General features: G+C 39.9%; 1 protein-coding gene across 4 annotated transcripts in view; it reads left to right on the forward strand.

Annotated features, from left to right (window-relative positions):
- Positions 1-26,999, forward strand: part of TFDP1 (transcription factor Dp-1) — a 40,872-nt gene that overhangs the window by 3,688 nt on the left and 10,185 nt on the right. For all 4 annotated transcript variants that reach the window (XM_056861904.1, XM_056861907.1, XM_056861906.1 and 1 more), the window contains exons 3-5: positions 20,086-20,152; positions 23,976-24,082; positions 26,866-26,987. In XM_056861904.1, coding sequence (XP_056717882.1) covers positions 20,086-20,152; positions 23,976-24,082; positions 26,866-26,987 — 296 coding nt within the window. The remainder of the gene's footprint in view (positions 1-20,085; positions 20,153-23,975; positions 24,083-26,865; positions 26,988-26,999) is intronic.

The raw sequence follows: 26,999 nt of genomic DNA on the forward strand, positions 1-26,999 counted from the left end.
CCATGGTCACACAGCCCGGATAACCTACAAGAACCAGTAACTTGACTGTTTTCATTAAAGGCATTTAAAAAGAATTTGTATACCACAAAAAGTTTGACTTGGTAAGCTGCAATCAACTATTTGTCTATAACTTAATTTTTCGATGAGGCTGACTTGGTTGCTTGCTTACTTGTACTGTAAGCAGTCAAAGCTGCTTTTTCAGTGTTTTCTGTGTGTTAAATACAAAAAAGTATACATATTCGTGAAGGCTTTTTGATCAGTGAACCAGTTTGAAATTCATTATTCTTAAACTTATAGAATAATTTCTTGCTATTGCAATTTTAAATATCTTAATTTATGACTAGGGAGTTCTCTAGGGTCATATTCCAGAACCTTTGGTACGGAAGCCCATGGGACCTGCAAAATTGTACCTCCTTAGAAACAAAAAGCAGATTTCTATGTAGTGGTTTCTGATAGATTCAGAGACCCAAAACAGGATGGCATAATTGCTAAGGTACAAAGTATCTTGTGCATACTTATTTGGAGGTTAATTCATTTGAGCAAAGTGAGACAGGATTTGCTGCAAGTATCCAGGCCGTTCTATGAACAAGGGCTGGAAGTTATTGGACAAAATAATATTTCTCAAGAAATGAGAAGTAAATGTCTTTACTTGTTAGTCATAAGTATTCATAATTTGGGAATTGAACATGTTGCAGAACTTTTGAAAGGATAAAATAGGAGCATGGGTTATGATCTTGGTAATAAATACGATGGCATCTCCTGAATCCTACCACCTACTGGTTATGGATCCAGTAGAAATTTATCATATTAAACACAATCCATGGCGTATTGTTTCATTTCTAATGATTAAGCAGAAGTGGAATTTTCCCATATCAAAATGCAGCCCTTAACAGTCTGTTTCATGATTCAATTTTAGGAGATTTTTTTGAAGGTTCTAATGTATTTGTATTAATTCCAGATTTTCTTTTAACCCAGGTTATTTTTTTTTAAGTAAATACAATAAGAATTTTTTTAAAAATAAACATGTTTTAAATACATGCTTAAAATATATAGATAGTTTTGTCTGAACTGTTTAGGGCTGTCCATGCGATTGAAGGTTCGTATAAAGCAGAGAAAACAACATTCAGGATCTGTCAGTTGCAAAATGCATTGCTGCCTGCCTGCTAAAGAATATAAAGCTTGTTTTTAAAATTTAGAGTTGGCAGTCCCATTTTAAGTAATGAAATGTCAAAAACAAAATTCTTTTCCCTTCCAAGAAAGGAAGCAAAATGTCTTGATGAAATGACTTGTAAAACTGGAAAGAAATATCAATAACACTTTATGTGATATTCTGTACTGAAATTCACTCAGATATATTTAAGTAGCCTGATAACATTGTCCTAGTTTTTAAAAAAGGGGGGTGGGGTAATGGTTGTATGTCACAAGGAAGTGACAGCTTCCCCAATGTATGGTGTTTTGCTTTCTAAAGTCCACATATTTTATGTGGCCAGAAACTACTCAGCTAGTTCACTGCAGAAAATGAGCTTTTGGCTTGTGCTGTTTTGTGATCCATAGCCCCCCGCAAATAGTTCTCAAGAGTAGACTATGGCATGGTATGCTGCTCTAGCATGATGGGGTGAAATACCCTGGTGATGAACATGCTTTAGACCCCAGTCTGTATGACTAATGAAAGAAGGGCTCTGAAGAAAACACAGGGTTTAAGGGTAGGGGCTGTACACCTGAGAGGAAGATAGGAGTGTTACTGCAGTTGACCAAGAAGCGATGGTTAGTAGATCTTTCAGAGATGATGTTAAGAAAAGATTGCTGAAGTACTAAGGAAACAGGTGCCAAGGAGAAAGCAGGATTAGGGCAAAACCTTACAAGGCCCAAAAGCGGAAGATTTGGAGGGCTAGGGATTTCAAACGAGGAAGCAAGGGTACACAAGTTGCTAGATCTACAGTTTGGACCCTGTTGTATAGACTTCTAGTTGTTACTTATAAGGACATAAGAAGAGCTGTGCTGACTCAGACCAGTGGTCCATCTAGTCCCACATCCTGTTTCCAGCAGTGACCGATCAGATGCCCTAGAAGAACAACAGAGATGAAAACCTCTCCTGATTCTGCCCCTAGCTATTGGCACTCAGCATTGCCTATGAAGATAGAGGTCTAAATTCACTGATGGATCTACCCTCCAGGAATTTGTCTAATCCCCTTTTAAAGCCAATTTAAAAAGCAATCATTGGTATTCTTTGGACTTCCACAAGCTATTTTTTGAGTAAAGTACTACTTCCTTTTGTTTGTCTTCTGTCTATCAAATTCTAATAATAGAGGGAGAAAGTTTTCTATTTATTTTCTCCAGGCCATGCATAATTTTATACATTTCATACCCCCAGCCATCTCTTTTCTAAATAAAAAAACCCTATTAGCCTTTACTCATGGATCACATTTGTTGCTCCTTTCTTCACCTCACCTTCACAGAAAGTGAAATTGTAACAGATGAAGAGAGTGCAGAACTTCTCAATTCCTACTTTTCCTCAGACTTTTCTTGAGAGGGAAATGGTGCTCAACATGGCAAAATAAGAACACATGATGAGGAAAGGGAGTTGCAGCCTAGGATTGGCATTGGGGTAGTGAACAAACACCTAGTTTCTTTAAATGAAACAAAGTCCTCAGGGCCAGATGAATTGCATCAAAGGGTATTTAAAGAACTTGCAGATGTAATTTCTGAGCCTCTGTCCATTATTTTTGAGAATTTTTGGAGAACAGGAGAGGTGCCAGAAGATTGGAGGCAGGCAAATGTCCCCATTTTCAAGAAAGGGAAAAAGGAGGACACGGATAACTACCGACCCATCAGCTTGACGTCTATACCAGGAAAAGTTTTCGAACAAATCATCAGTCAGTCCTTGAGCATTTAGAAAGGATGGATCTGATTAATAAGAGCCAGCAAGGGTTTCTCAAGAACAAATAATGTCAGACTAATCTTGTCTTCCTTTTTTGAGAAAGTTACTACCTTGCTGGATCAGGGGAATGCAGTAGACATAGTTTATCTTGATTTCAGTAAGGCTTTTGATAAGGTTCCCCATAATATTCTTGTTGACAAATTGGGAAAATGTGATTTAGATCCTATTACTGTTAGGTGGATCTGTAACTGGTTGACAAATCACACCCAGAGAGGGCTTGTTAATGGTTCCTCATCCACTTGGAGAGGAGTGACTAGTGGAGTGCCTCAGGGATCTGTCCTGGGCCCTGTGTTGTTCAATATCTTTATAAATGATTTGGATGAAGGAATAGAGGGGATGCTTATTAAATTTGCAGATGATACTAAATTGGGAGGGGTAGCAAATATGGTAGAAGACAGAGCCAGGATACAGAATGATTTTGACAGGCTGGAGAATAATAAAGTGCATTTCAACAGAGGTAAATGTAAAGTTCTGCATTTAGGTAGGAAAAATCAAATGCTTAATTATATGCTGGAGGAGACTTGTCTTAGCAGTAGTGTGTGCGAAAAGGATCTAGGGGTCTTAGTAGACCAAACACTGAACATGAGTCAGCAGTGTGATGTGGTAGCTAAAAAGGCAAATGCGATCTTGGACTGTATCAACAGAAGTATAGTGTCCAGATCACACGAAGTGATGGTATCTGCTCTAATTAGACCTCACCTAGAGTATTGTATTCAGTTTGGGCACCACAGTTTTGGGCACCAGTTTTTGGGCACCGGTGGGGGTGGGGGTGGGGAGGTAGTTGTTAATTTCCTGCATTGTGTAGGGGGTTGGACTAGATGACCCTGGTGGTACCTTCCAACTCTTCAATTCTGTGATTCATCTCTTTGTTTAGAGGTGGGGGGACAGCTGCTCCATAGATTTCTACAAGGACATTACAGTACTGGCTGTTTTATTTGTACTTCCATTCTTAATCATCCCTACTGTAGAATTGACCTTTTTCACCATTGTCCCACAGTGAGACAATGTTTTGATTGGACTTCCCTCCACAAGTCCAAGATCTCTTTCCTGACATGCGGCCCCCTGTTCAGACACCATCAGTGTATATGGAAAGTTGTGGGGTTTTTTTGTCCCAGTACCATGCATATCTTTACACTTTAAAAAAGTATATTTTTATTTTATATATATATATATATATATATATATATATATATATATATATATATATATATATATATATATATGTATGTGTGTGTGTGTGTGTGTGTGTGTGTGTGTGTGTTTATATATATATATATGCACACACACACAATAAACAAGAGCTAGTAAACAACTGTCTTCTGTGCAATACATAGTATCAATGAAATCATAATAGTTCTCAATAGTCCTAATATCCATCTTATAATAAATCAGGTTTTCTATATTATACTTATATAACAACATTTTCAAATTAAACAGTATTATATAACCAAATTATTGTTAAATTGAATTATTGGGTCAGATATAAGTTATAAAATATCAATTACAAAAATTCCCTTCCTCCATTTAAAAAGTTTAATTTTGTCTTCCCCCCATATTGAATTGAAGTAATAATATACTTGTTTCTTTGTTTATCTTATTCTAAGAATAATACAAATAATATAATTTCCATTTTTCTTGAAATTCTCTAGATGGTTTCCTGTTAACATAGTTTGTGAGATTTGCGATAGATGTGTACTCAGCCAGTGTATTCTCCCATTCTGCTATGGTAGGGAATTCTGCTTTCCATTTCGTTGCTATTGTAACTCTTGCCGCCGTTATCATGTATCTAAACAATTCTTCCAAAGTTTTTGGGATATATTTGGTACCATAGTTTTTGCTTCCATAGGAAATTTAGTCTTTAGAATTTTCTCCATTTCAGCATGTGTTTCTTTCCAGTACTTCTTTGTTTTTATACAAGTCCACCACATATGGTAAAAAGTACCATCAATCTTTAAACATTTCCTTTTATAATTCTTGTCCATCTTCTCAATGTCTTTTGGAGTGATATGCCACCTATAAAACATCTTGTACCAATTTTCTCTTAAAGATTGCCTTTCTGTAAATTTGATATCTTTAAGTCCGTAAGGATTCCCATTGTTGAAAAGATTTGCATCCATTTGATGCAGATCTGAAAGTTTTGCATCCATTTGATCATGCATTCCTTAATTTTTGTTTCAGTATCGTATTGAAGTAGCAATTCATAGATTTTCCTAATAGATGACCTTTTTGCTTTGTTATTGACATTTCAAATTCAGTCAATTCTTTTTTCCTCCTCCCGCCATCTGGATGTCTTTCTTGAGTCTTGAAATCAATTGAAAATATATCCACCATTGTATATTTTTACCTTCACCTTTTAACTTTTGTCACGGCTTGATCTCTCCTTGCAAGGTTATCGTATCTCCATAAGTTATATAGTCATTGTTATTTCTTGCATGTTTGTCATAATATGCCTCTAAAGGGGATATTAATGGTGATGCTGGGGAGGCTTACTCTCTTTCGAACAGATTCCCATATTCTAATTAATCCATCCCAGATTACATGGTTTTCTTTCTGAGTTTTTCCTGGCTTTTTAGTAAATAGATATTTATGTAAACCTTCTTTCAGATCTGGTGTTTCCAACCTAAGTACACTTTGTTCTGGATTTTTTATCCAGTCCATAATTCACACCAAGCCCTCTGCTTGATAATATAATTTAATATTGGGACACTAATCCTCGTTTTTTCATCTTGCAGAACTTTGAACTCATTCTTGGGGTTTTTTTTGCTTTTCCATATGTACTTGTTTATCTGTTTTTGCTATTATTTCAGTGTTTGTTCTGTATGTGAATTGGTAACATTTGGAATTAAAAAATGTTATTTTGGCAATATGTTCATTTTTATTGGTTATATTTTTCCAAGCCATGAAAGTTTTAATTTAGTCCATCTCTGCAAATCTTTCTGTATCTTCTCCCACATTTATTTATACTTGTCCTGTCAGGTTTACTCCCAAATATTTAATTGGGTCTTTCATGACTGTACATCTTGTGGGCCTTCTGATTTTATCTTCTTGTTTCAACAAGGAACTGAAAAGTTATTTTTTCTTTTTCCTGTTGATTTTATAATTTGAGAAAGCTCCATATTCTTCAATTCGCTCAATTAAGTGCTGCGTCGACAGTCGAGGGTTTGAAATTGTAAGCACTACATTGTCTGCATAGCTTTTCATTTTATACTCTTCCCCATCTACTCTCAAGCCGTTAATTCTGGGATCTTGTCTGATCTTGGTGGCCAAAGTCTCTAAGGCAAGAATGAATAGAAGTGGCAATAAAAGGGCATCCTTGACATGTTCCTTTCCCAATTGAAAATCCTTCAGTTAAGGCTCCATTTATTAATATCTTTGCATGTTGTTTTGTATAGATTCCTTGTATCCAATTCATGAATCTTGAACTGCAACTTAAATTTTCTAGTTTTCAATAGAAATGGCCAAGAAATATTATCAAATGCCTTTTCAACGTCTAAAAACATAAATTCTGATTTCTTCTTTTTCGCACATTTTGCTTTAATTATAAAATGAACATTGTCTTTCATAAATCTCTTTGGTACAAAATCAGTCCTGTTGGTATTTATTGATTTAGAGACACATCTTCTTAATCTGTCTGCCATTACTGAGATAAAATTTTTATAGTCCACATTCAATAATGAAATAGGTCTATAGGATTGTGGTAGTGTTGGATCATTACCCTCTTTATATATCAGTGTTATATGTGCTTCTTGCCGTGATGGTGGCAATGTTTTCTCTTTACTTTTTTAATTCATAACTTTCTGCAAAAGTAATATTATATTTTCTTCCAAGCATTTATAATACATTGCTGTTAATCTATCTGGACCTGGAGCTTTACCTTTTTCATTTTCTGTAATGCTTGTGATATCTCTTAGATAGTACCGTATATACTCGCGTATAAGCCGAGTTTTTCAGCCCAAAAAAAGGGCTGAAAAAGCCGAACTCGGCTTATACGCGGGTCAATACGGTAGGAGAGGGGGGAGGGGAGGGGGGAGGAGGGAGGGGGGAACTTACCTCCAACACCACCGCCGCCGGGCCCAGGCGCCTTCCTCCGGCCGGCAGGGGCCTTCCCGCCCAGGTAGGAGGTCCCCGCCGGCCGCGCCGCCGCCGCCCACGCGCCTGGGCGCGTTCCTCCGGCCGGGGGGGCCTTCCCGCCCAGGCAGGAGGCCCCCGCCGGCGGCACCGCCGCCGCCCACGCGCCTGGGCGTGTTCCTCCGGCCGGGGGGGGCCTTCCCGCCCAGGCAGGAGGCCCCCGCCGGCGCCGCCCACGCGCCTGGGCGCGTGCCTCCGGCCGTGGGGGGGGTCTTCCCGCCCAGGCAGGAGGCCCCTGCCGCCGCCGCGGCCGCCGCCCGTGCGCCTGTAATTTTAATGGTAGGTTTATTGTAGCTGTGAGAGACAGAATAACAACAGGAAAACCCTCAGAAACCCAGAAGACAAAAGTCAGAGATTGATGTGCATTATAATGAGTGAAATAAGTATTTGATCTCCTATCAACCAGCCAGATTAGGGTTAGGGTTCTGCTGTCGACAAAAGCAATCAATCCATCAGATTCCAAACTAGCCACCATGACCAAGACCAAAGAGCTGTCCAAGGATGTCAGGGACAAGATTGTAGACCTGCACAAGGCTGGACTGGGCTACAAGACTATTGCCAAGCAGCTTGGTGAGAAGGTAACAACCCTAACTGTCAACCTCCCTCGGTCTGGGGCTCCATGCAAGATCTCATCTCGTGGAGTTGCAATGATCATGAGAACGGTGATAAAGCAGCCCAGAACTACACGGGGGAAACTTGTCAATGATCTCAGGGCAGCTGGGACCATAGTCACCATGAAAACAGTTGGTAACACACTACGCCGTGAAGGACAGAGATCTTGCAGAGTCCGCAAGGTCCCCTTGCTCAAGACAGCACATGTACAGGCCCGTCTGCAGTTTGCCAATGCACATCTGAATGACCCAGAGGAGAACTGGGTGAAAATGTTGTGGTCAGATGAGACCAAAATCGAGCTCTTTGGCATCAACTCAACTCGCCGTGTTTGGAGGAGGAGGAATGCTGCCTACGACCCCAAGAACACCATCCCCACCGTCCAACATGGAGGGGGACATATTATGCTTTGGGGGTGTTTTTCTGCTAAGGGGACAGGACACCTTCACCACATCGAAGGGACGATGGACGGGACCATGTATTGTCAAATCTTGGGTGAGCACCTCCTTCCCTCAGCCAGGGCATTGAAAATGGGTCGAGGATGGGTATTCCAGAATGACAATGACCCAAAACACACGGCCAAGGCAACAAAGGAGTGGCTCAAGAAGAAGCACATTAAGGTCCTGGAGTAGCCTAGCCAGTCTCCAGACCTTAATCCCATCGAAAATCTGTGGAGGGAGCTGAAGGTTCGAATAGCTACACATCAGCCTCGAAATCTTACTGACTTGGAGAGGAGCTGCAAAGAGGAGTGGGACAAAATACCTCCTGAGATGTGTGCAAACCTGGTGGCCACCTACAAGAAACGTCTGACCTCTGTAATTGCCAACAAGGGTTTTGCCACCAAGTACTAAGTCATCTTTTGCAAAGGGATCAAATACTTATTTCACTCATTATAATGCACATCAATCTCTGACTTTTGTCTTCTGGGTTTCTGGGTTTTTTCCTGTTGTTATTCTGTCACTCTCAGCTACAATAGACCTACCATTAAAATTATGGACTGGTCATTTCTTCGTCAGAGGGCAAACGGGCAAATTCAGCAGGGGATCAAATACTTTTTTCCCTCACTGTATTTGTTTTTCCAGGCTTGTGTTGCTTTCTCGTTTTACTCATTTACTTCTTAAAATATGCCTTCTGTTTTACTACTTCCTTGATTTTGCTGATTAAGTATGTTGATGTCCTCTTAGTTTTTATGATACCTCTCCTAATTTGTAGTATATGTTCTAAGGGTCAGTTATTGTAGATTTAAAGATCTTCCTAATAGTCTGATGAGACTTGACCCCCCTTTCAACTTCCGTATTACTAATCCTCTCATTTTTGCAAAGTTTCCTCTTCTGAAATAAAATGTGTTCATCGTGGTCTTCTTGGGCAACTTGTTTACTTAAATTCTTAACTGAGTATTATTGTGGTTGTTACTTCAGCAAGTTACATCTCACACTAGGTCTGAATATCATTCTGGATCAAGTCCAAGGATGCCTTTTCTTTAGTCGGTTTCATAACTAACTGGTCCTGGGCTCAGTCATGTTATCTCGCCATTTTTGCTCTTGGTCACAAAACTGGAATATGCCTTTACCCAGTCAATGTGTGGGATGGGTCAGCCCATGTATTTTATTACACTTTCTGTTTTGGTCATTGTACTTATTTCTTTTTTCCATCTCAGTTCCTGAGTTTAGTGTTTAAAAACTCATGTGAATACTGGTGACAATAGACTGACCACTGAATATGATTTGGGAAAGCTAAGCAATACATTGCTGCTGTTTTTCAGATATGTTGGTGGGATTATAATGGAAACAAAAGTAAGGTTAAGAAACAGTAGGTATTTCAAGCTGACATTGGGGTCTGTTTACACATGTAGTAAAATGAGATGGTAAAATCCTGAGGTGGTAGAATGAGCTATACTGTTGCATATGAAGGTGAATACATTTTTAATTTCCTACCATTTAAAAATACCCTGCAAATTAAAAAAGGGAAGATTTTAACCTAACACTCTGCAGATTGTATTAGTTTCTCCTTGCAGGAAATCAGTAATGCATGTGAACTTTGATGTGGTACAGTATCAGCCGCTATGAGCCCGGCTTTGGCTGGGGAGGGAGGGGTATAAATTACATAAATATGTCTTACTACTACCCCAGCATTCTTTCCACCTCATTCTGCTGTATGTATAAACCTAGGATTGTGTACAAATCTAATCTATTGATATTGTTACGCATAAAATGTTATTTTATGCAGTTCAACTTTTACCTAAAGTTATAGGCCAGAAGCTCATGTGGACTGGTGTTCCCCAGGATGCTTGGAACACTTTAGAAATTCAGTGGCTCTAGGTTTAGTGGAAGCTTAGTTCTAAATGGTCCAGATCAAACATTTTAGAACATACCACGCATTCATAAATAGTTTGTCCAAAGAAGTGCAAGTTACATGGAATGCAATTTAAGGCACAGGTAGTATGCTTGTGTTGGAAAAATGAAAACTTAGTATACTGATACTGGTGCAGAAACTTGTGTCAGTAGTGCCTGTTCCTTACAAAAAGCATGATTGTTTTCTGTGGTTTGGATGGGACTTTTCTTCTGAGGCAAGTAGTTGCATTTACTGTTCGCACACATAGAACATTGAGCAATACAGATTATGTTTGCTCCCAAGCAGTTTTAATTCTGCAAACCTGGATCCAAAACAAATTGAAGTCAGTGCTTGACATTGCTCTGAAAGATACTTTGCTATAGAAATATAATAAGATGAAACATGGCAAAGACCAATTATACAGTGTATCCATTAGTGTGTTGTTCATATATAATTGGCGTATATGACTTCTGAGGGCAGTCTACTGGTTTCTTCGTTTGAAACCATTTAGTTCAGTGGAATTTTCATCCAACTAAGTATAGTCAGCATTGGAACCTGAATTTAGCTTCTGAATGACAGAAAACTACTTGAACTGTTGTTTTATATAACCAGTGAAGCCCTCTTAGCAACATCATTCTGCGTTTTCTCCCAATTTAATGCCATGTATTTTTAATCTAGTACTTAAACCATCCTATGAATATCTGTCTTGTAGATTTGAGGTAGGAAAGAAAATGTTGTAACGTGTCTGATATAAATCAGTAAATCTGTAGCTTGCAAACTTTGTAGTATATAATATTAGTAGTACTAATCCATCCTATGAATATCTGTCTTGCAGATTTGAGGTAGGAAAGAAAATGTTGTAACGTGTCTGATATAAATCAGTAAATCTGTAGCTTGCAAACTTTGTAGTATATAATATTAGTAGTACTTAATATTAGTTACTTGCTTTAAAAACATTTTATTATGATTTCAAAATATCTTTAATACATTCATTGGAGCTCTTTCTTATGTCTGCAGATGCCATCATTTCAGATTATTAAAAAATTTGTGACTGTTCTATACTGTAATGCTTCATGCTAACATATTTCATGTTTGTATTCATGTTTGTCTAGAGAACAATTGATGAATTATGTGTTACAGTGACTTGTTTATACTCAGATGAGGAGTGTGCACCAATTCATATGTATTCACCAATTCTTGATGTATTGTACAAAAGGCTTTAAAGGAGTATTGATCATAGCATTCCATCCCTACCTTTATTTCTGTTTTTATGGAAACTTTGAAATTTCACAGTTCTGCTAAAATTGGCTCATGCTTTTTAAATTCTGGTTAGCTTGTTTTTTTTTTTAATAAGCTTTTACTGACTTATAGATTTTTGTTAGTGTGTTTTGAAGAGGTCTTGCATTCTAGTCTGTCCTAGATGTTAACTTACACTGTACTGTAATGAAATGGTCAGGACGTTGCATTTGTTAAGGGATAGGGACTGAGGCCTACCCTACCGTATGCTCCAGACTAGCATCTATACCACTTAATTATCATATTTAACAGCCTATTCTTTGTTCCAGCTTTGTTCCAGTTTTAGATTTCTGTTTGTTTTCCGGTTTCTGTAGTCCAAACCCTATTGTATTGTTCATTGGGTGTCCTTTCTGTTGATTGTACTTGACCTATACTGTGTAATCCGCTTTGACTCTCAGAGACAGAAAAGGCGGACTATAAATAACCAAATAATTATACAGAAAGAAAATATGTCAGTTGTTGATGCAAAATAGGAGAGAATGTGAAATGAACATAGCTAGGTTGGAGAAGAAAGGAAGGGGCCGTGGCTCAGTGATAGAGCATCTGCTTGGCATGCAGAAGGTCCCAGGTTCAATCCCTGGCATCTCCAGTTAAAGGGACTAGGCAAGTAGGTGATGTGAAAGACCTCTATCTGAGACCCTGGAGAGCTGCTGCCAGTCTGAGTAGACCATACTGACTTTGATGGACCAAGGGTCTGATTCAGTAGAAGGCAGCTTCATGTGTTCAAAAAGATTAGGCATATTGGTGTGGTTGTGGTGAGACTGCACTACTATGAGATGCCTTTGTTTTAAATTTGTTTTTACTATCTACTTAATTAGCTTACAGCATTACCATGGTATCTGGAACTAGGCTTTGGTTCTTGGTGTTTTGATGGTTTTGTCTCTCTGCGTTTATGATCTTCAGGTTGATATTGGCACATGCTATGCTGAAAACCCTGGAAATAGGAAGGACAAGTGAAACTTAAGTGTGCAGGTTTTTAAGAAATGGAATTGCAAAAGGGTGGTCAAAATGTTGGTGCCTCCTATCTCTGAGAATCTGGACAAGACAAAATTGTTTTCCTCACTAGAAAAACCAGCAGAGGATAGAAAGAGGCATTTGCGTGAATGGGTTTTGTCTTGGTGCTGCTCCTTCAGCAACCCAACCTCTTACCCAGCCCTGCAGTTCCTCACTGCCCTCCACCTGCTATGGGAGATATACTGCACTGAGCCCCTCGTCACCAACCTCTTCACTAACATCTGTCATCATATCTCCTCAACCCAGCGACCCCCAAGTGCACTCCTCAAACTTCAGCTTTGTCCCAGCCAGCAGGAGGAGGAGATGGACTCCCACTTGCTAGGGGTTCATAGTGGGGGCAGCTGCACCCTTTGTGCCAACATCCTGGGAGGCGTTCCCGGGGCATCCCATGGGGCGGGGCTGCGGAAGGCTGCCTCCTAACCCCTTCCAGCTCAGGAACGACCCCCTCCGAAACAACATCGCTGTTTTCTATGGGGCTTCCCCCCATTTTTGAATTTTAACTTTTAAAAATGGAGTTTTAATCCTTGTGGCAGCCAGGAAACATCTTTGAAGGTGCCACCGCAGCACCTCGGCCACGCTGTCCCCAGCTGCTGCAAGGCTCAGGAATGAGCTGATGGTGGCAATCTGTAGTATTCAGTTCCCTGGTGGATCAGCCCAGAAGCACTTTCCCGGAATTCTTCATGCTTCCAGTTAAGAAATATTTATGATCTGGAAACCTACCTAGAGGCTGTCACCTAGTTAATGAAAATGTAATTTATTATTATAAACTGTAATTGGTTTATTAAATCTCCATATAGTTCTAATATGGTACAGTAGGCATTAACTTAAAAATGTGTTCTGTCTACTACGTGAGAGAATGAGAAAAATCTAACCTAAAATTATACTTCTAAGAATTTTTAAATGCACTGTTTTAAATAATTGTTTTTTAAAAAAATGCTCAGTTAATCAAGGCACCTTTTCCATCAATCAAAAGGCTTACTATATTAATCAGAATAATTGAATACTGCAAGTCTCCAAATAACAGTATGCTATGTAGCTGGCTATGACAAGTCATCAACGTAGGCAAGAGTTTCTAAAGGCAGAGGATCAGATTAGTAATTTTGTTTGACTCATGTTCATTTCCTGTGCTTACGTTCACTGTATAATAATTTTTATTTTAAAAATTATATAGATGAATTTTGAGTGTGCTTTGCACTTCTAATGGCTTTAGAAAAATCAAATGGCTTAATTGTTCATGCTGTGATTTATATCACCCAACCAACTGCAAAGGGAGGACTAGATAAACCAATAAAAGAAGCTCACAAAATAGCCTGCATTTTAAACAATTTACCTAGCGAAATACATTTTTAGGCTTGGACTCATTGTGATAGTTAAATCTCAGTGAATGAGAAGGCCATATACAACCTCAAAAACAATTCTGACAAATCAAAGAATCTGACAGAAGGGCTATTGCTTTACGTACAGAAAACTGAGAAACCACTCTATTCTCAGACTCCATAGTGGAGTATCAGAAGTAGTTGAGCAGAATTATGTTGAAGAGAATTATGAAGTAATTACCCACACATATACAGAAACAAATCTGTGTGGATATACCCCAGGAACTCTGGCTGGGTGCCTTCTGTCTACTACCAAAAATACAGAAGCTCTATCCCAAATAGAGCTGGGTGTTATTCAGCTGGTGTAATGGAGGCAGAAAACCAAAATTTCTTTGCCATCACTACTGCCACCTCTTAGGCTTTTCAGTACAGACTATTGCCTTTCCTTTTATCCCTTAGAAGCTCCTTGATCAATTGATCTTGAGCAGCATATATCTAGTGTTGGAGGGATATAAGGACTGAAACAAATCTTACCACTGACAGTGTAGCCTTGGGGTCCCTGTCGCTTAGTAAAAAAGGCATTATGTCAGTCACAGAGGCATTGGATTTGTATATTAAAAGGGGGGAAATATAGTGCGATCAAAGTTCCTCGTAAAAGCGGCATTCCAAAAGGGCATGGGCTAATGTGTCAATAGAGCCAGAAGAGCAAGGGCAGATCCTGTCTGAGTATGGTATATTCAGAATTCTGCCCTGCATTACCATAGAAGGGTTAGCATTCAATCTAGCCAAGCAAAAAGCTCTACAGAGACGAGGAGTTGTCAGATAATATGTATAGGCAGGCAGACCACGTGGAGGGGGTATTCCGAAGAACTGGGATGAACAGACACGACGAGCACGAAAAGTAGTGCTGTTATAATCGAGTTCTTTAATGCGCTTTTTAATTTTGGCAAAAGCTTCAGTTTTCCCAAGATCTGATAACATATCCTGCGAGAAGCCCAGCAACGCCAGTTTCTCATCTAAGATTTTTTGCCATGAGGATTTGAAAGGGTCATGCTTCAGAGAAGCTAGGAACCCCTCAGTGCTAAAGCACAGTTTAAGGTGGAGTTTAAAGGCGGCCAACCACGCCCTAGCTTCAAGTGACATTTGGCCAAACTCGGAACGAAGAGTAACGCCAGCAACACATCACAGACTATTGCATGTTCTTTTAGATTTGGCCTAGCTCCATGGTAAACCGTGAGGCCAGAATACTCCTTGAAGGCAGAAGAGGGTGTCTGGGGGCAAACCTGATTGTTGCCCCTTGGACCTAGCTTGCTAGGCTCCCACCAGGGCCCCAGCCAAATTACTATTTGGATTCTCCAGGTCAACCCTGGCTTGGGAGCAACATGTGGGTGGAAAGCTGGCATTAAAATGTTTTAAATAAAATTAATGTGGCTCTTTGACATGCCATCTGTAGCTCCTGTGAGTTCCATTCTCGAATATGGTACCCACCCCAAGTTCCAAGAAAGTGAGCAAGGCCCTTGCCAGGTAGGCCTTTTGTTTGGTAGATGAGTTGTATCTTGAAAGGCCTGCCATTGAAGGCATTGGAGGACATGGTGTGAGTCTCCTTGAATTCCAGCAACACCTCACCCTTCTCTTCAGCCTGTGCACTCTTATACCAGTACCCAGGCAGCTGCTGGGAGGAGAGCATAGAATCATAGAGTTGGAAAAAACCACCAGGGTCATCTAGTCCAATCCCCTGCACAATGCAGGAAATTCACAACTATCTCCCCCACACACCCCCAGTGACTCCTACTCCATGCCCAGAAGATGGCCAAGATGCCCTCCCTCTCATGAATTGCCTAAGGTCATAGAATCAGCATTGATGACAGATGGCCATCTAGCCTCTGCTTAAAAACCTCCAGGGAAGGAGCACTTACCACCTCCAGAGGAAGTCTGTTCGACTGAGGAACCGCTCTGTTAGAAAATTCTTCCTAATGTCTAGATGGAAACTCTTTTGATTTAATTTCAACCATTGGTTCTGGTCTGACCTTCTGGGGCAACAGAAAACAACTAGGCACCATCCTATATATGAGAGCCCTTCAGGTACTTGGAGATGGTTATCATACCCCCTCTCAGTCTTCTCCTCTTCAGGCTAAACATACCCAGCTCCTTCAACCTTTCCTCATAGGACTTGGTCTCCAGACCCCTCACCATCTTCGTTGTACTCCTCTGGACATGTTCCAGCTTGTCTAAATCCTTAAATTGTGGTGCCCAGAACTGAACACAATACTCTGAGGTCTAAGCAGAGCAGAGTAGAGCAATACCATCACTTCACGTGATCTGGACACTATACGTCTGTTGATGGAGCCCAAGATCGCATTTGCAAGATGACCACAGTGGGTTTTATTCCCCTTTCTCTATGGCCAGCCGGCCCACCTCTCAGTGCCTTGGCAATCTCACTTGCCCAACCTACCATGTATTGTGTTGAGGAGAGAGTGGGAAGGCAGAGAAGGAAATTCTTTTTCTCACTTCAAATCCGCAAGGCCTGGCTAAAGTTCATCAGTGCAGAAGTATGCTGGTAATTTTAAAAGTTATAGTTACATACTTAATTGTTGGAGTGGCACACAGGGCACATAGAAGAAGAAGAGTTGGTTTTTATATGCCGACTTTCTCTACCACTTAAGAAAGACTCAAAACCGGCTTACAATCATCTTCCCTTCCCCTCCCCACAACAGACACCCTGTGAGGTAGGTGGGGCTGAGAGAGAGTAACTACCCCAAGGTCACCCAGCTGGCTTCATGTGTAGGAGTGGGGAAACAAACCTGGTTCACCAGATTATCGTCTGCTGCTCATGCGGAGGAGTAGGGAATCATACCCAGTTCTCCAGATCAGAATCCACTGCTCCAAACCACCGCTCTTAACTACTACACCACACTGGTAGCCATATGGCTATTTTGGTTGATAATAGTTGGAAATGTGGTTCTCTGTGAGCTGCTGAGTGATGATCAGTGTTCTAATTAGTCCACTGACCCTGCAAGGAAGGATGGTGGACCATAACCACTTGTGTCTTCATTGTGCCTTTATTTTTATGGTACAGGGGATTAAACAAAAACACCTCACACATAAACACAGTGGCTTGAATCTTAAGATCTACACCCACACACGGCACACATTTCCTGTGTGGGTTAGAACAAATTTTCAATCATGTATAGGAAGGGTGTTACTGACTTTAATTTTTAGAAGCTGCTCTAGATAGTTGAATCTCCGGAAATTTATATATTGTGGTACTGAGGGGAGCAAGCTGCAACCAAGGGGAAAATCTTTAAGAAAGGTGAGTTGGAGAGCTTCGTTTGGCAGAGGTTTTTGACTGAAGCCAGAGCAGCTTGGTGAATTGTGAAAAATGGCACCTTAGCACTGACTGCAGTGATGAAAAGTGAATCCACTAACTTCAGTAACATCTTACAAGCTGGTGTCTTGCATTTCTGAATTTTTTTTTTATAAATACACTTTTTATGCATCTTAGTGTGGGTCTTAACAGGGAGTGTGCATTGCTGTGTTAACCATGAATTCATTAACCATATCTTTATTCTGTTTGTACTAGCTGTTAGCGAGATGGGCATTTTCTCTCCATGTTAATTAAAGGGATTTCTGAAATTAGCTGTTGTTCAAAGGAAATCCTCTAAAACTTTTAATGGGTGAGAGGAGAGAATGTGTGTTAGGTTTCAAGAGACCTTTCCAGAAGGCTGTGAAGAATATATCTCGTACTTGTTGCTAGCAGAGACCAACTAACCACATTCCCCATTGTCATGGTTGTTGGGTTATGGAAGCTGAAAGGGCAGATAAAAACTGCCTGGGCTAAATAAAAATGGATTCTCTTCAGCTCATAACACCCTTAACTTTTACTCCAATTTAAACAAATTCTGTGTAGACTTGTGTAATTTAACACTACAGACTTTTATTATACTGTGTGACTTATAATTGCCGTGTTTAAAATTGTGGCTTAGAATGGTTCACACCACTTGGAGAGATGCTTTCCCAGTTCCTCTGTTCATGTGTTACTTTCAGTGCATTCCTGAGGCTGGGGGCGGAATCGCCTTAGGAGGCGTTGTGACCCCTAAGCCGGCGTCTGTGCCACTTGTGCTGTGCAAACTGGCACGGATGCTGATGTAGTGCAACTTGCGCCGCCGCCCCGGATGGCCGTGGCAGTGTGGCGCTTAGACACTGGCTCGGCCTCCTGCCGGTGCAAGTCCTTGTGCCGGCATCCTGGGAGGCGATCCCAGGGCGTTCGGGGGGGCGTAGCTGCCTGTAGGCAGCTTCCTTACCCCTTTGAGCCCGGGAACACCCCCCTAAACAACAGCAGTGCTGTACCAGCTGTATGCTGGCGCAGCATCACTGTTTTCAATGGGGCTTTCCCCCCCTTTTCTAAATTTAACTTTTTAAAGGCTCTTTTTCCCCCCTTGCTGCAGCAGCCAAACCTCTTTGAAGGTGCTGCAGTACGGCCACTCCGCCCGCTGCAGTTCTCAGGAAGTGGCTGTTGGTGTGTGGAGTTGGCAAGCTGGCTGGAAGCACCCTGTAGGATACAGTCTAGTTCTGGAAAGAGCTAGTAAACAAATGTGTGTTCTCCAGGTATCCAGGACACCTGTTGTGAAGTTCTGGTGGTGTCAGAGATGCCCTGGTCTGACCTCCCAGGCTGAATGTCTGAGGCCTTGTGACAAGTTAACTAGCTGTTAAGAGCACCGAGTGTAGGAAGAGGTTTTCATCCTTTGCTTCCCTAAGTCTCTCTCTCTCTCTCCCCCCCCCCCCAATTGTGCCTGTCTGGTTGTGGTTCAAAAATTGCAGCTGTGTGTTGTACTCACTTCAGATCCCGGAAGAAGCAGCTGGAAAGAAAACCTAGCAATATTTTAAGGCCTTGAAAGTGGGGAATTAATGGAAGCCTGTGACTTGTAATATCAATCCTTAATCATTACAGTGGGGCTTGTGGCATTGGACAAAAATGAATAAGAATATTGCTTCTGGGAGGGTCACTCAGTTGTTAGCTGAAAATTATTTATATGCGATGGGGCTTTAGCTATACACATGCAAGTTTCCACCTCTGCATATTATATAAGGTTGACCTGGATCAGAATTGCACGTACTGGGTTTCGGCCTTAGTGCATGTGCAGAGGTTAAATTGGCACTGATAGGTTTCAGCACATTCAGTACTTCAGGTAGTCTGTTGTATGAACATGTATGTGCAGAATGGGGATGGGGTGAGGCATGGTGAAGCTCTCTTCTTCCTAAATAACTCTTCCCTGCCTCACTTTGGAGCCCATAGAAATATCTATAGTACAACAAGAAATACGAAATCACTGTATAACAATAATGAAGGATAGGATGATGATGAACAGACTGAAACTAACTCCTGGCAAGAAGGAAATGTGGGTTGTGAATAAAGCTGATGTTTTGTGTATTTCATGCCGGGAAGGGGGTGTGTGGTCCTGCCTGCCTGTTGTTTCTCAGCGGGTACTGTAGCAATTTTGTGCACCATCTATGGTTTTAGCGATCATGTTGATTTTATTGTCGTTATCCTGAGCCTGGCTTTGGCCGGGGAGGGCAGGCTAGAAACTTGATAAATAAATAAATAAATAATTGCAGTAATAGGCATCACTACCCGTTCCTTAACATCAGCTCTGAAAGATCAGGCATACAGCTTGGAGGTGTTCCTGGACTCCTCATTTTCCTGGGTTAGATAGATGATGATAGAGGTAGCTATGAGTGCCCTTTTCCAACTTAGGCTGGTTCTACAGCCCTTTCTGAGGCAATCGGACCTGGCCAATAATATTAGGTCACTCATTGTCTCTCTGTCTAATTTACCTCACAGGGTTTTGAGGATAAAATAGGAGGGGGAGATCACGAACACTTCCCTAAGTTCTATGGAAAGAGGACAGGATAAAAAAAACATCACTGGGTTGCAGGAGATGCACAAAATGGTTGAGGCACAGTAGTATTTAATCAATCAGGCAACAGTATCAGTTGTCTTGCCTGATTATGAATTTGTAATGAAAGAGGTAGCTGCTTACCTGTACTTATAGTTGGGAGATACGTTCTTATAACTGTAGCAGGATGTTGGAAGAGCTCAAGTGGATTAGCGCTGGCTTCTCTTCACCTTCCTTTGCCATTCCTGATGCATGACGTAGCAACTCCTTTTGCTTCAGAGAAAGTTCCTAACACCCATTTGCTATTGTGTGCATATTGCATTTGTATGAGTGCTCAGTACCAATAACTAGCTTTGTGGTTGAGATTTCCATGGGCTCTAGCAAAAAGACAAATTGTTTAATTTAAAGCAATTCTGTTTTAATGCATAAGGCCATACCAAAACATGTACAATAACAAACTATAGCAGTACTGATCTCTCTACCTTAAAGCGTGATTGACGACTATAATTTGATTGTAAAATATTTTCTATTGACTACAAGTATGTGTCTTCTTTCCAAGGCTGGCCTAATTGAAGCTAATGGAGAACTGAAGGTTTTTATAGACCAAAATCTTAGTCCTGGAAAAGGTAAGATCTTTCATTGACAAATAAATTTCATTGTTTTCACAAACAACTTTTAGTTAAAAAATAATAATTGTTAAATCCACACTATTACTGTGAGCATGGAATCAGGCTTGGATGCATTTATCCATTCAACCAATCCACTCCCTTTCTAGTGATGCTTTGTTAATTTTTCATATGATAGTAAGTGGCAAATTAATAAATGAATTAATATGGTGTGATTGGCAAGTTAGTAAGTGACTTAGAATGTTCCTTGGAGTTTATATATATATAATCTGTTATGATTCATTCATTGTCATGTACGCAATAGAGTTTGCTGTGGAAGTCCAATGCATGATAAGCCAAATGAAGTGAAAATGGATTTTCATCCAGTACTACAAGAAAATTATATTGGGCATGATCCAGCCAACAGCACGATCTTGTGCTTGTTACTTCAGAAGTAAACCACATTGTGTTCAGTGGGACTCACTTTCCGGTACAGGATTCCAGCCTTGCTGTGCAATCCTATGTAGAACTATTCCACTCTGCCCATTGATTTTAATGGACTTAAGACTGGTGTAATTCTGCAGAGTATTGTACTGTTAGTCTCCTTAATTTCAGAGGGGGAGATTAAAGCATGTGTTTAAATTTCTCGTCAAATTTGATGTAACAGTCATTCCAGTAATTTTTCTCAAAAATGAATTGTGCACAGTATTACTATGAAACACTTTTTTGAACATAAATGTTGGTAACGTTCTTAATACACACTCATCATATATAGGTGAAGAGCGAAGTTCACTCTAGTTATGTATAAAATGTATAGGTCTATTATTATGCTTTCTAGTAATTATTCGTTGAAATTTAGCTACGTAAAGAAAATTACAGTGAACATCTGGCTAGCAGTGTGTTGAGGATATTTGTAGTTGTCTAGAGTAGTGTGTCATTATTGTAGTGTATTCCTTGTCATCTGAGGAGTTAAATGTATATATCCAGATGTCAATTTACCCTAGTTCATCTATTCAGATCTCCATTGGTAATAGGAGATCTGCTGTAAGTTGCAGTTGAATACTGAGGACGTGGTATGGTAAACACATTGTGTTTTGACTCTGAGAATTGATGGAATTGTTCTGCCTGGTAATGAAATAAATGAAAAGGGGCATATCTGCCTCAAATGGATTGTTGTCCAATCTGCAGGATTTGTCTTAACAAAGATTTCATTTATGTGGTATACCTCTACAGTTTAAGGGTGCTGTCACATTTTGAAGATGATTTCTGGGTCTCTCCATGTTCTGACTAGCTTTGATAGTTAACCAAAGCTTGTGGGCACACTTCACCTCCCCTAACCACAAAAGGGCACTATGGGCTGCTCAGAGCACCTCCACAGTACAAGGTTGTTTACAATCTGTCACATGGCCCTCCCCACGTCTATGTGTGGGAAGAGGAGACTCATCATATTTGCTGCTGGGCCTTTAATTTACGGATGATAAACTGATTTCATGTGCACTGTTGCATGTCTTTGTAGTCACATCAGTTTAGCTGGATGCTGTCGTCCCAAAGCATATTGGTCTCGTATCTTCTACAGCCAACTAGTTAAGCACATTAATAATTCAGATTTGTATTCTCAGCTGTGTGATAAGTGTGGTGGTCAATGGTAGCAGCCATGCAAATAAATATGTGGAGTGGGTTGCTCCTTCCAGTGGATAAAATACTGCTAATATTGAGGATGACTTGTAGTAAAATTAAGCAACCCATTTTGTACCAGCACAGATATCAGACCTGGCACATAGTAAGAGCTTAAAGGTGTCATACATCATAAAAAAACCTTTTGCTGGCATTATGTTTCTAACAAGCTGAATCATCAAAACAGCAATGCTACCAGCAATGCTGTAAGTTCTCTGGTTGAATGTATATGATCAAGCTGCCTTATGCTGAGTCAGAACTGTAGGAAATGGTTCACTGTACTCTATCTTGCAGCAGATTTCCCATGGTCTCAGACACAGGTCTTTCCCAGGCCTACTAACAGCGATATTTTAAACGAAAGATCCCAGTGATCAACTCTAGGATCTTCTGATGAAAAGTAGGCAGTCAAACCCCTTCTGATGGATCACAAGGAAGCCCCTCAATTAGAGAGGAAATTTTTTTGGAAATTTTGAAACCATAAAGAAAACCTTTTTGGGGGGAAATGGCAGTATTGAGGGGAAATCAATGCAATTTTGCGAGTATATACAAAATATACAAAACTTGAGTTCCTGTCAGACCTAAACTTATTTTTCTTCTTTAACAGAATATATAATTTATCAGATAGCACTAGTTGGACTAATTGGCATATTTATGGAGTTTAAAAGTAAAAATGTCTTAGTTTTGTACATGCAAAATTGCAAATATAGCCTGTGCTTCAAAGGGAGTTGCAATCTGCTGAACCCTGTGCTGTATCTTAATTTTTGCCATCTGTCAGAACAAATAGAAGTTGAAATTAGAAAACAAATTTTGTAGTGAAAAACGATGTATTATTTGTGCAGAAAATGTCTCATACAGCCAAAATAGGTAGGACTACCAATATATACAAATATCAAGTTCAGTGAAAACACTGAGTTCTTTAATACTGTACTGTCATCAAATACATTACATCATATTAATTGTTGCCAGAATTACTGTCATTTAAACAACAAACATATACTGTATATCCTCAAAAATGTGTTGTATATGTCTATAGTGTATATAAGAGTTTTCAATATATTGTGCTGTAGATTTTCTTACATTTGTTTTCATTCTGTACATGAAGGGTAAGTAAACCCTGTCTAAAAGATTTAGCTTATTATAAAAGGAAAAAATCATAGGAGTATTTTTCAGAATTCCCCCAAATATTCTGGAGGGATCCCCCCCATTTTTTCCGTTTCTTCACTTCTCTACTGCCTAGTAGGTACTATTTGTAAATACTATTCTGTAGTGGAAAATATTTCCACATTTCTGAAAATCTATCTATACCTAGTAAAAAAAACAAAAAACCCAAATCTTTTCCCCCTTTCTTTCACCATTCAAATAATTTAATTTTAGAACTCCCTCAGAAATGTTTGTTGACATTTTATATTTTTACCACAAGGTGGCAGTACTTGTATAGTAACGGGTCTCAGTTGCTCAAATTTTCTGTTTGCATGACTGCTAGGAGATTGTTGGCAATCCTTTGCCCATTTACCTGGGAATAAATCCCATTGAAGTCAGTGGGTCTTCATGCATGGGACGAGGCTGTAAAGTTTGCCATCCTCTGCACACTAAGCACAGTAGTGAATGGCTTTCCAGTAAACTGGTTGAGAAAGTAATGAGACTGTTAAAGCCATGGCAGGGAACAAGGGCCACAAAGTTGGCTGCATACCTGTATGATGGTAGTTGTGGATGTTCTCATCAATGGTGGCTGACAGTGATTTATCAAGGAGTAATCATCTTAGAGCAAAGGCAGTTAACAGTCTGTATTAGTCACTTAGGTGTTGTGTGGGAGTCTTAATACAAGTCAGAGCTTGGCTACAGCATATATATATAGTGTATTATGTAGCCTGGGTGTATATTTTGATTCTTTTTGTTTTCATGTTTGATATCTCTGCCTTGAGGGGAAATGAACTACTGCATGATCATCAATCCTTTATCTTGGCTGTTACTCAGTTAAGAGTTCTGCTCCTCTCATGAGTATTTTTAGTTGTTTAATTATGAAAGTACCCGCTGTGTAAAATAGAATTAAAACAGGATTCAATTTTAAGTGCTGATCTCTTTTCAGTTGATCCAGTACTGGGATTGGTTGCTAAGTGCCTTGCATGTCAATTATTCTTTATTCTAATTGTGATTATTTGGGTGTCTTCAGGTGTTGTTTCATTAGTAGCTGTTCACCCTTCCACAGTGAATACTCTTGGAAAACAACTCCTTCCGAAAACATTTGGACAGTCTAATGTCAATATTGCACAACAAGTGGTAAGAGGCCTGTGTGGAAAATCTACTAATCTTTCAAATTGATTGTATTTAGGTCCCCTTCATTTGTTATACTTTAAAAAAATTAAGATTAGTATATGCATATCATAAAAGACGTATGTGTAGTCAAATAAAAAACACAAACACATCTGAAGTGGCCTTTGTTAACTTACCTGTGCACAGGGTCATGGCATTGCTCATTTTATATTTTATTTAAGTTCAAACGTGTGTATAAAATCCATGAGCTGATATGCTGTTTTATCTGTGGTTAGTTTAGCTTATGTAATTAAGGAAGAAGAGGCTGTGTTCCTGGGAAATCAGAATGTAACTGCATCAGCTACAGGTCTTCTGAATGTAAAATAATTGAATTAACACTTGCAGATACCGCAGTGTTTTGAGTGCTTGCTTTTTAATTTAACATACAAGGTATGAGAGATTCGTTTGAATAGATGCAAAATCTGCTTCAAGCCTTGAGTGAATCCAGGAGAAACTTTATCATACTTGTATCTGCTCCCTCAAGGATATCAGGACAACATACACTTTCCTGGTTTTTTTTAATCACAGCAACAACCCTGTGGGAGGTTAAGAGAATCACAAGCCCAAGATCATAGCTAAGTGGAGATTTGATCTCATGCCACCTATCCAACATAATATCCATTGGACCACCTTGGCTTGGCTCTGCTCTCTTCTCCCCTTCTAATTCCCAGACCTTTAAACCCAATTTGTGTGTTACTGAAGCAGTTTCCACATGGGTTGACCCAGTATAATTCTTTCCATACTGGGACAATGCCGGCATAGTGAGGCTTCTGTGACCCTTGCATCTGGAAATGAACCAGCTCACTACTAAGAGCTTTCTGGCAGCAAAACAAAGTCTTTATCAAAATCTGCTACTTGAGATCCTTTCAGTGGGTAGGCCAGGGATTTAATCTAGGATCTTCTGTGGCAAAATTGAATTCACTGTGATGCGTAACTTGTGGCATTTACCCCACACTAAGATATATTTTGGAGTTCTGCATATAAATTACTGGGATGCTGCTTGCCGTTCAGAAGAGGGCCATGCAGTGAAGTTGATTCTGAAACTGATATCAACCTTATACCATGTCTAAAGTTCCCGACCGGTTTTTGCATAAAGCAAAACTTGCAGATGAATTTAGAGTTGGAAACAGTTGAGGAATTCTGAGAGGAAGCCAAAATTTTGATAAAACACATGAAACTTCTCAGGTGGGATTCATAAATCTAATTGTGCCATGTGATACGATTTTATTATTTTAACATTTTGGACATTGGAATTATAATAGAAGCTTGATATAGGTCATCTGAATAGTACAGATGATGTTTCACTACATTTTAAACCATATAGTTTCGAGGTGGGTGGATTTACAACATTGATTTAAATTCCTGATTAAAACATCCCAAAAAATTGATTTAACTTTTTTAAAAATCCATGCATTGTTTAAAATACGCATAAAACATATTAATTTGAAACTGAGCCATTATAAATGTTAGAGGGTACATTGTTGTGTTTCTTTAAATATTTAATAATACTTTTACTATTGTATGAAATAAAGTGCAGTGCATTGGTTAGTTTTAGATAACTAAACGCTCATGACCCTAACTCACTTTTTATCGTCTGCAACCGTGATAGGAATTTGTAGAGAAGTGTTGGTTGGTTGACAGATTTTGGTTGTCTTGCGCTCTCATATAGCTGCCCCGCCCCACAAACATAGGCAGAAGCAAGGGCTACAAGTTAGTCCTGAGCAGGTTAGTGTTCTTGAGGAGATGAAAAATAAATATCTGTGTTGTTGGTTTGTTAGAGGAAGGCATAAACGCTTATGATTAGAATGCTGACCAAGTTGCACAGGTCAGATGGTTAATAGGCATAGAAAGGGGCACAAGAACACTCAGATGAATCAGTGGTCTCTGGTTCCCAGTATCAAGCTACAGTGTTTGAACTGTATTGTGCTGTATGATGAGGTTTCCACTACAATTCTTCCAATACAAAAAAGAAAAGAAAACAGCCATTCATAAAAGGATCATAAACTCTGGCTTTGAAATTTTATGGTGGTGTCCATCAGTGGAATTGCTGATGGATGTAGATTTTTGCTCTGATTGCTGGAGGGATGAAAACACTTCCGACCACTGGAAAGTTTATTCCTGAGATCTCATATGGGTTGAGGGGTTGCAGTGATAAGGGGGAAGGGGGGTAAAATTGCCTCCCTTGTCTGCAAGCACAGGGTGGATGGGGTTTTTTTCATCCTTCCCCCTTACTGTATCCCCTAACCCATGTTGTTTTTAGTCCACATGAATCTTGTGACCCCAGGAATCAACTGACTCAGGGTTGGAAGGGACCTCTGAGTGAAGGAAAATGCACCAGACAGCTGCACACCTGCTGACCGCAATGCTAACTGAATCCTATACATTTGCATTAAACTCAAATTTCATTTAAACAGTATTATTTTAAAAAAGGGAAACTTATAGCTGAAGCAAAAAAGAAGAAGATTAAATTAAATCCGTTTAGTGGTTAGAGCATTGAAGTAGAATCTGTGAGACCCAGTTTCGAACCCCCAATCTGCCATGGAAGCTTGCTGGGTGACCTAAGGCCAAACATTCTCAACCTACCTTGCAGGGTTGTTGTGAGAACAAAATGGAGGATATGAGAACAATGTTAAGCTGCTTTGGGTCCTCACTGGGGAAGAAAAGCATAGTTAAATAAAGCACATTTTTCAAATCCCATTTTTCTTTCTTAATTATCAGTTGTTCTCTACCCTGTTTTCTCTTAATTGTAGGTTATTGGTACGCCTCAGAGACCTTCTGCCCCCAACACTATACTAGTAGGAAGTCCGCACACGCCTAATACTCACTTTGTATCACAGAACCAGACTGCAGATTCTTCACCTTGGTCTGCTGGGTGAGTAGAATT

Source organism: Euleptes europaea, chromosome 16 (assembly GCF_029931775.1).
Source record: "Euleptes europaea isolate rEulEur1 chromosome 16, rEulEur1.hap1, whole genome shotgun sequence".
Lineage (NCBI taxonomy): Eukaryota > Metazoa > Chordata > Lepidosauria > Squamata > Sphaerodactylidae > Euleptes > Euleptes europaea.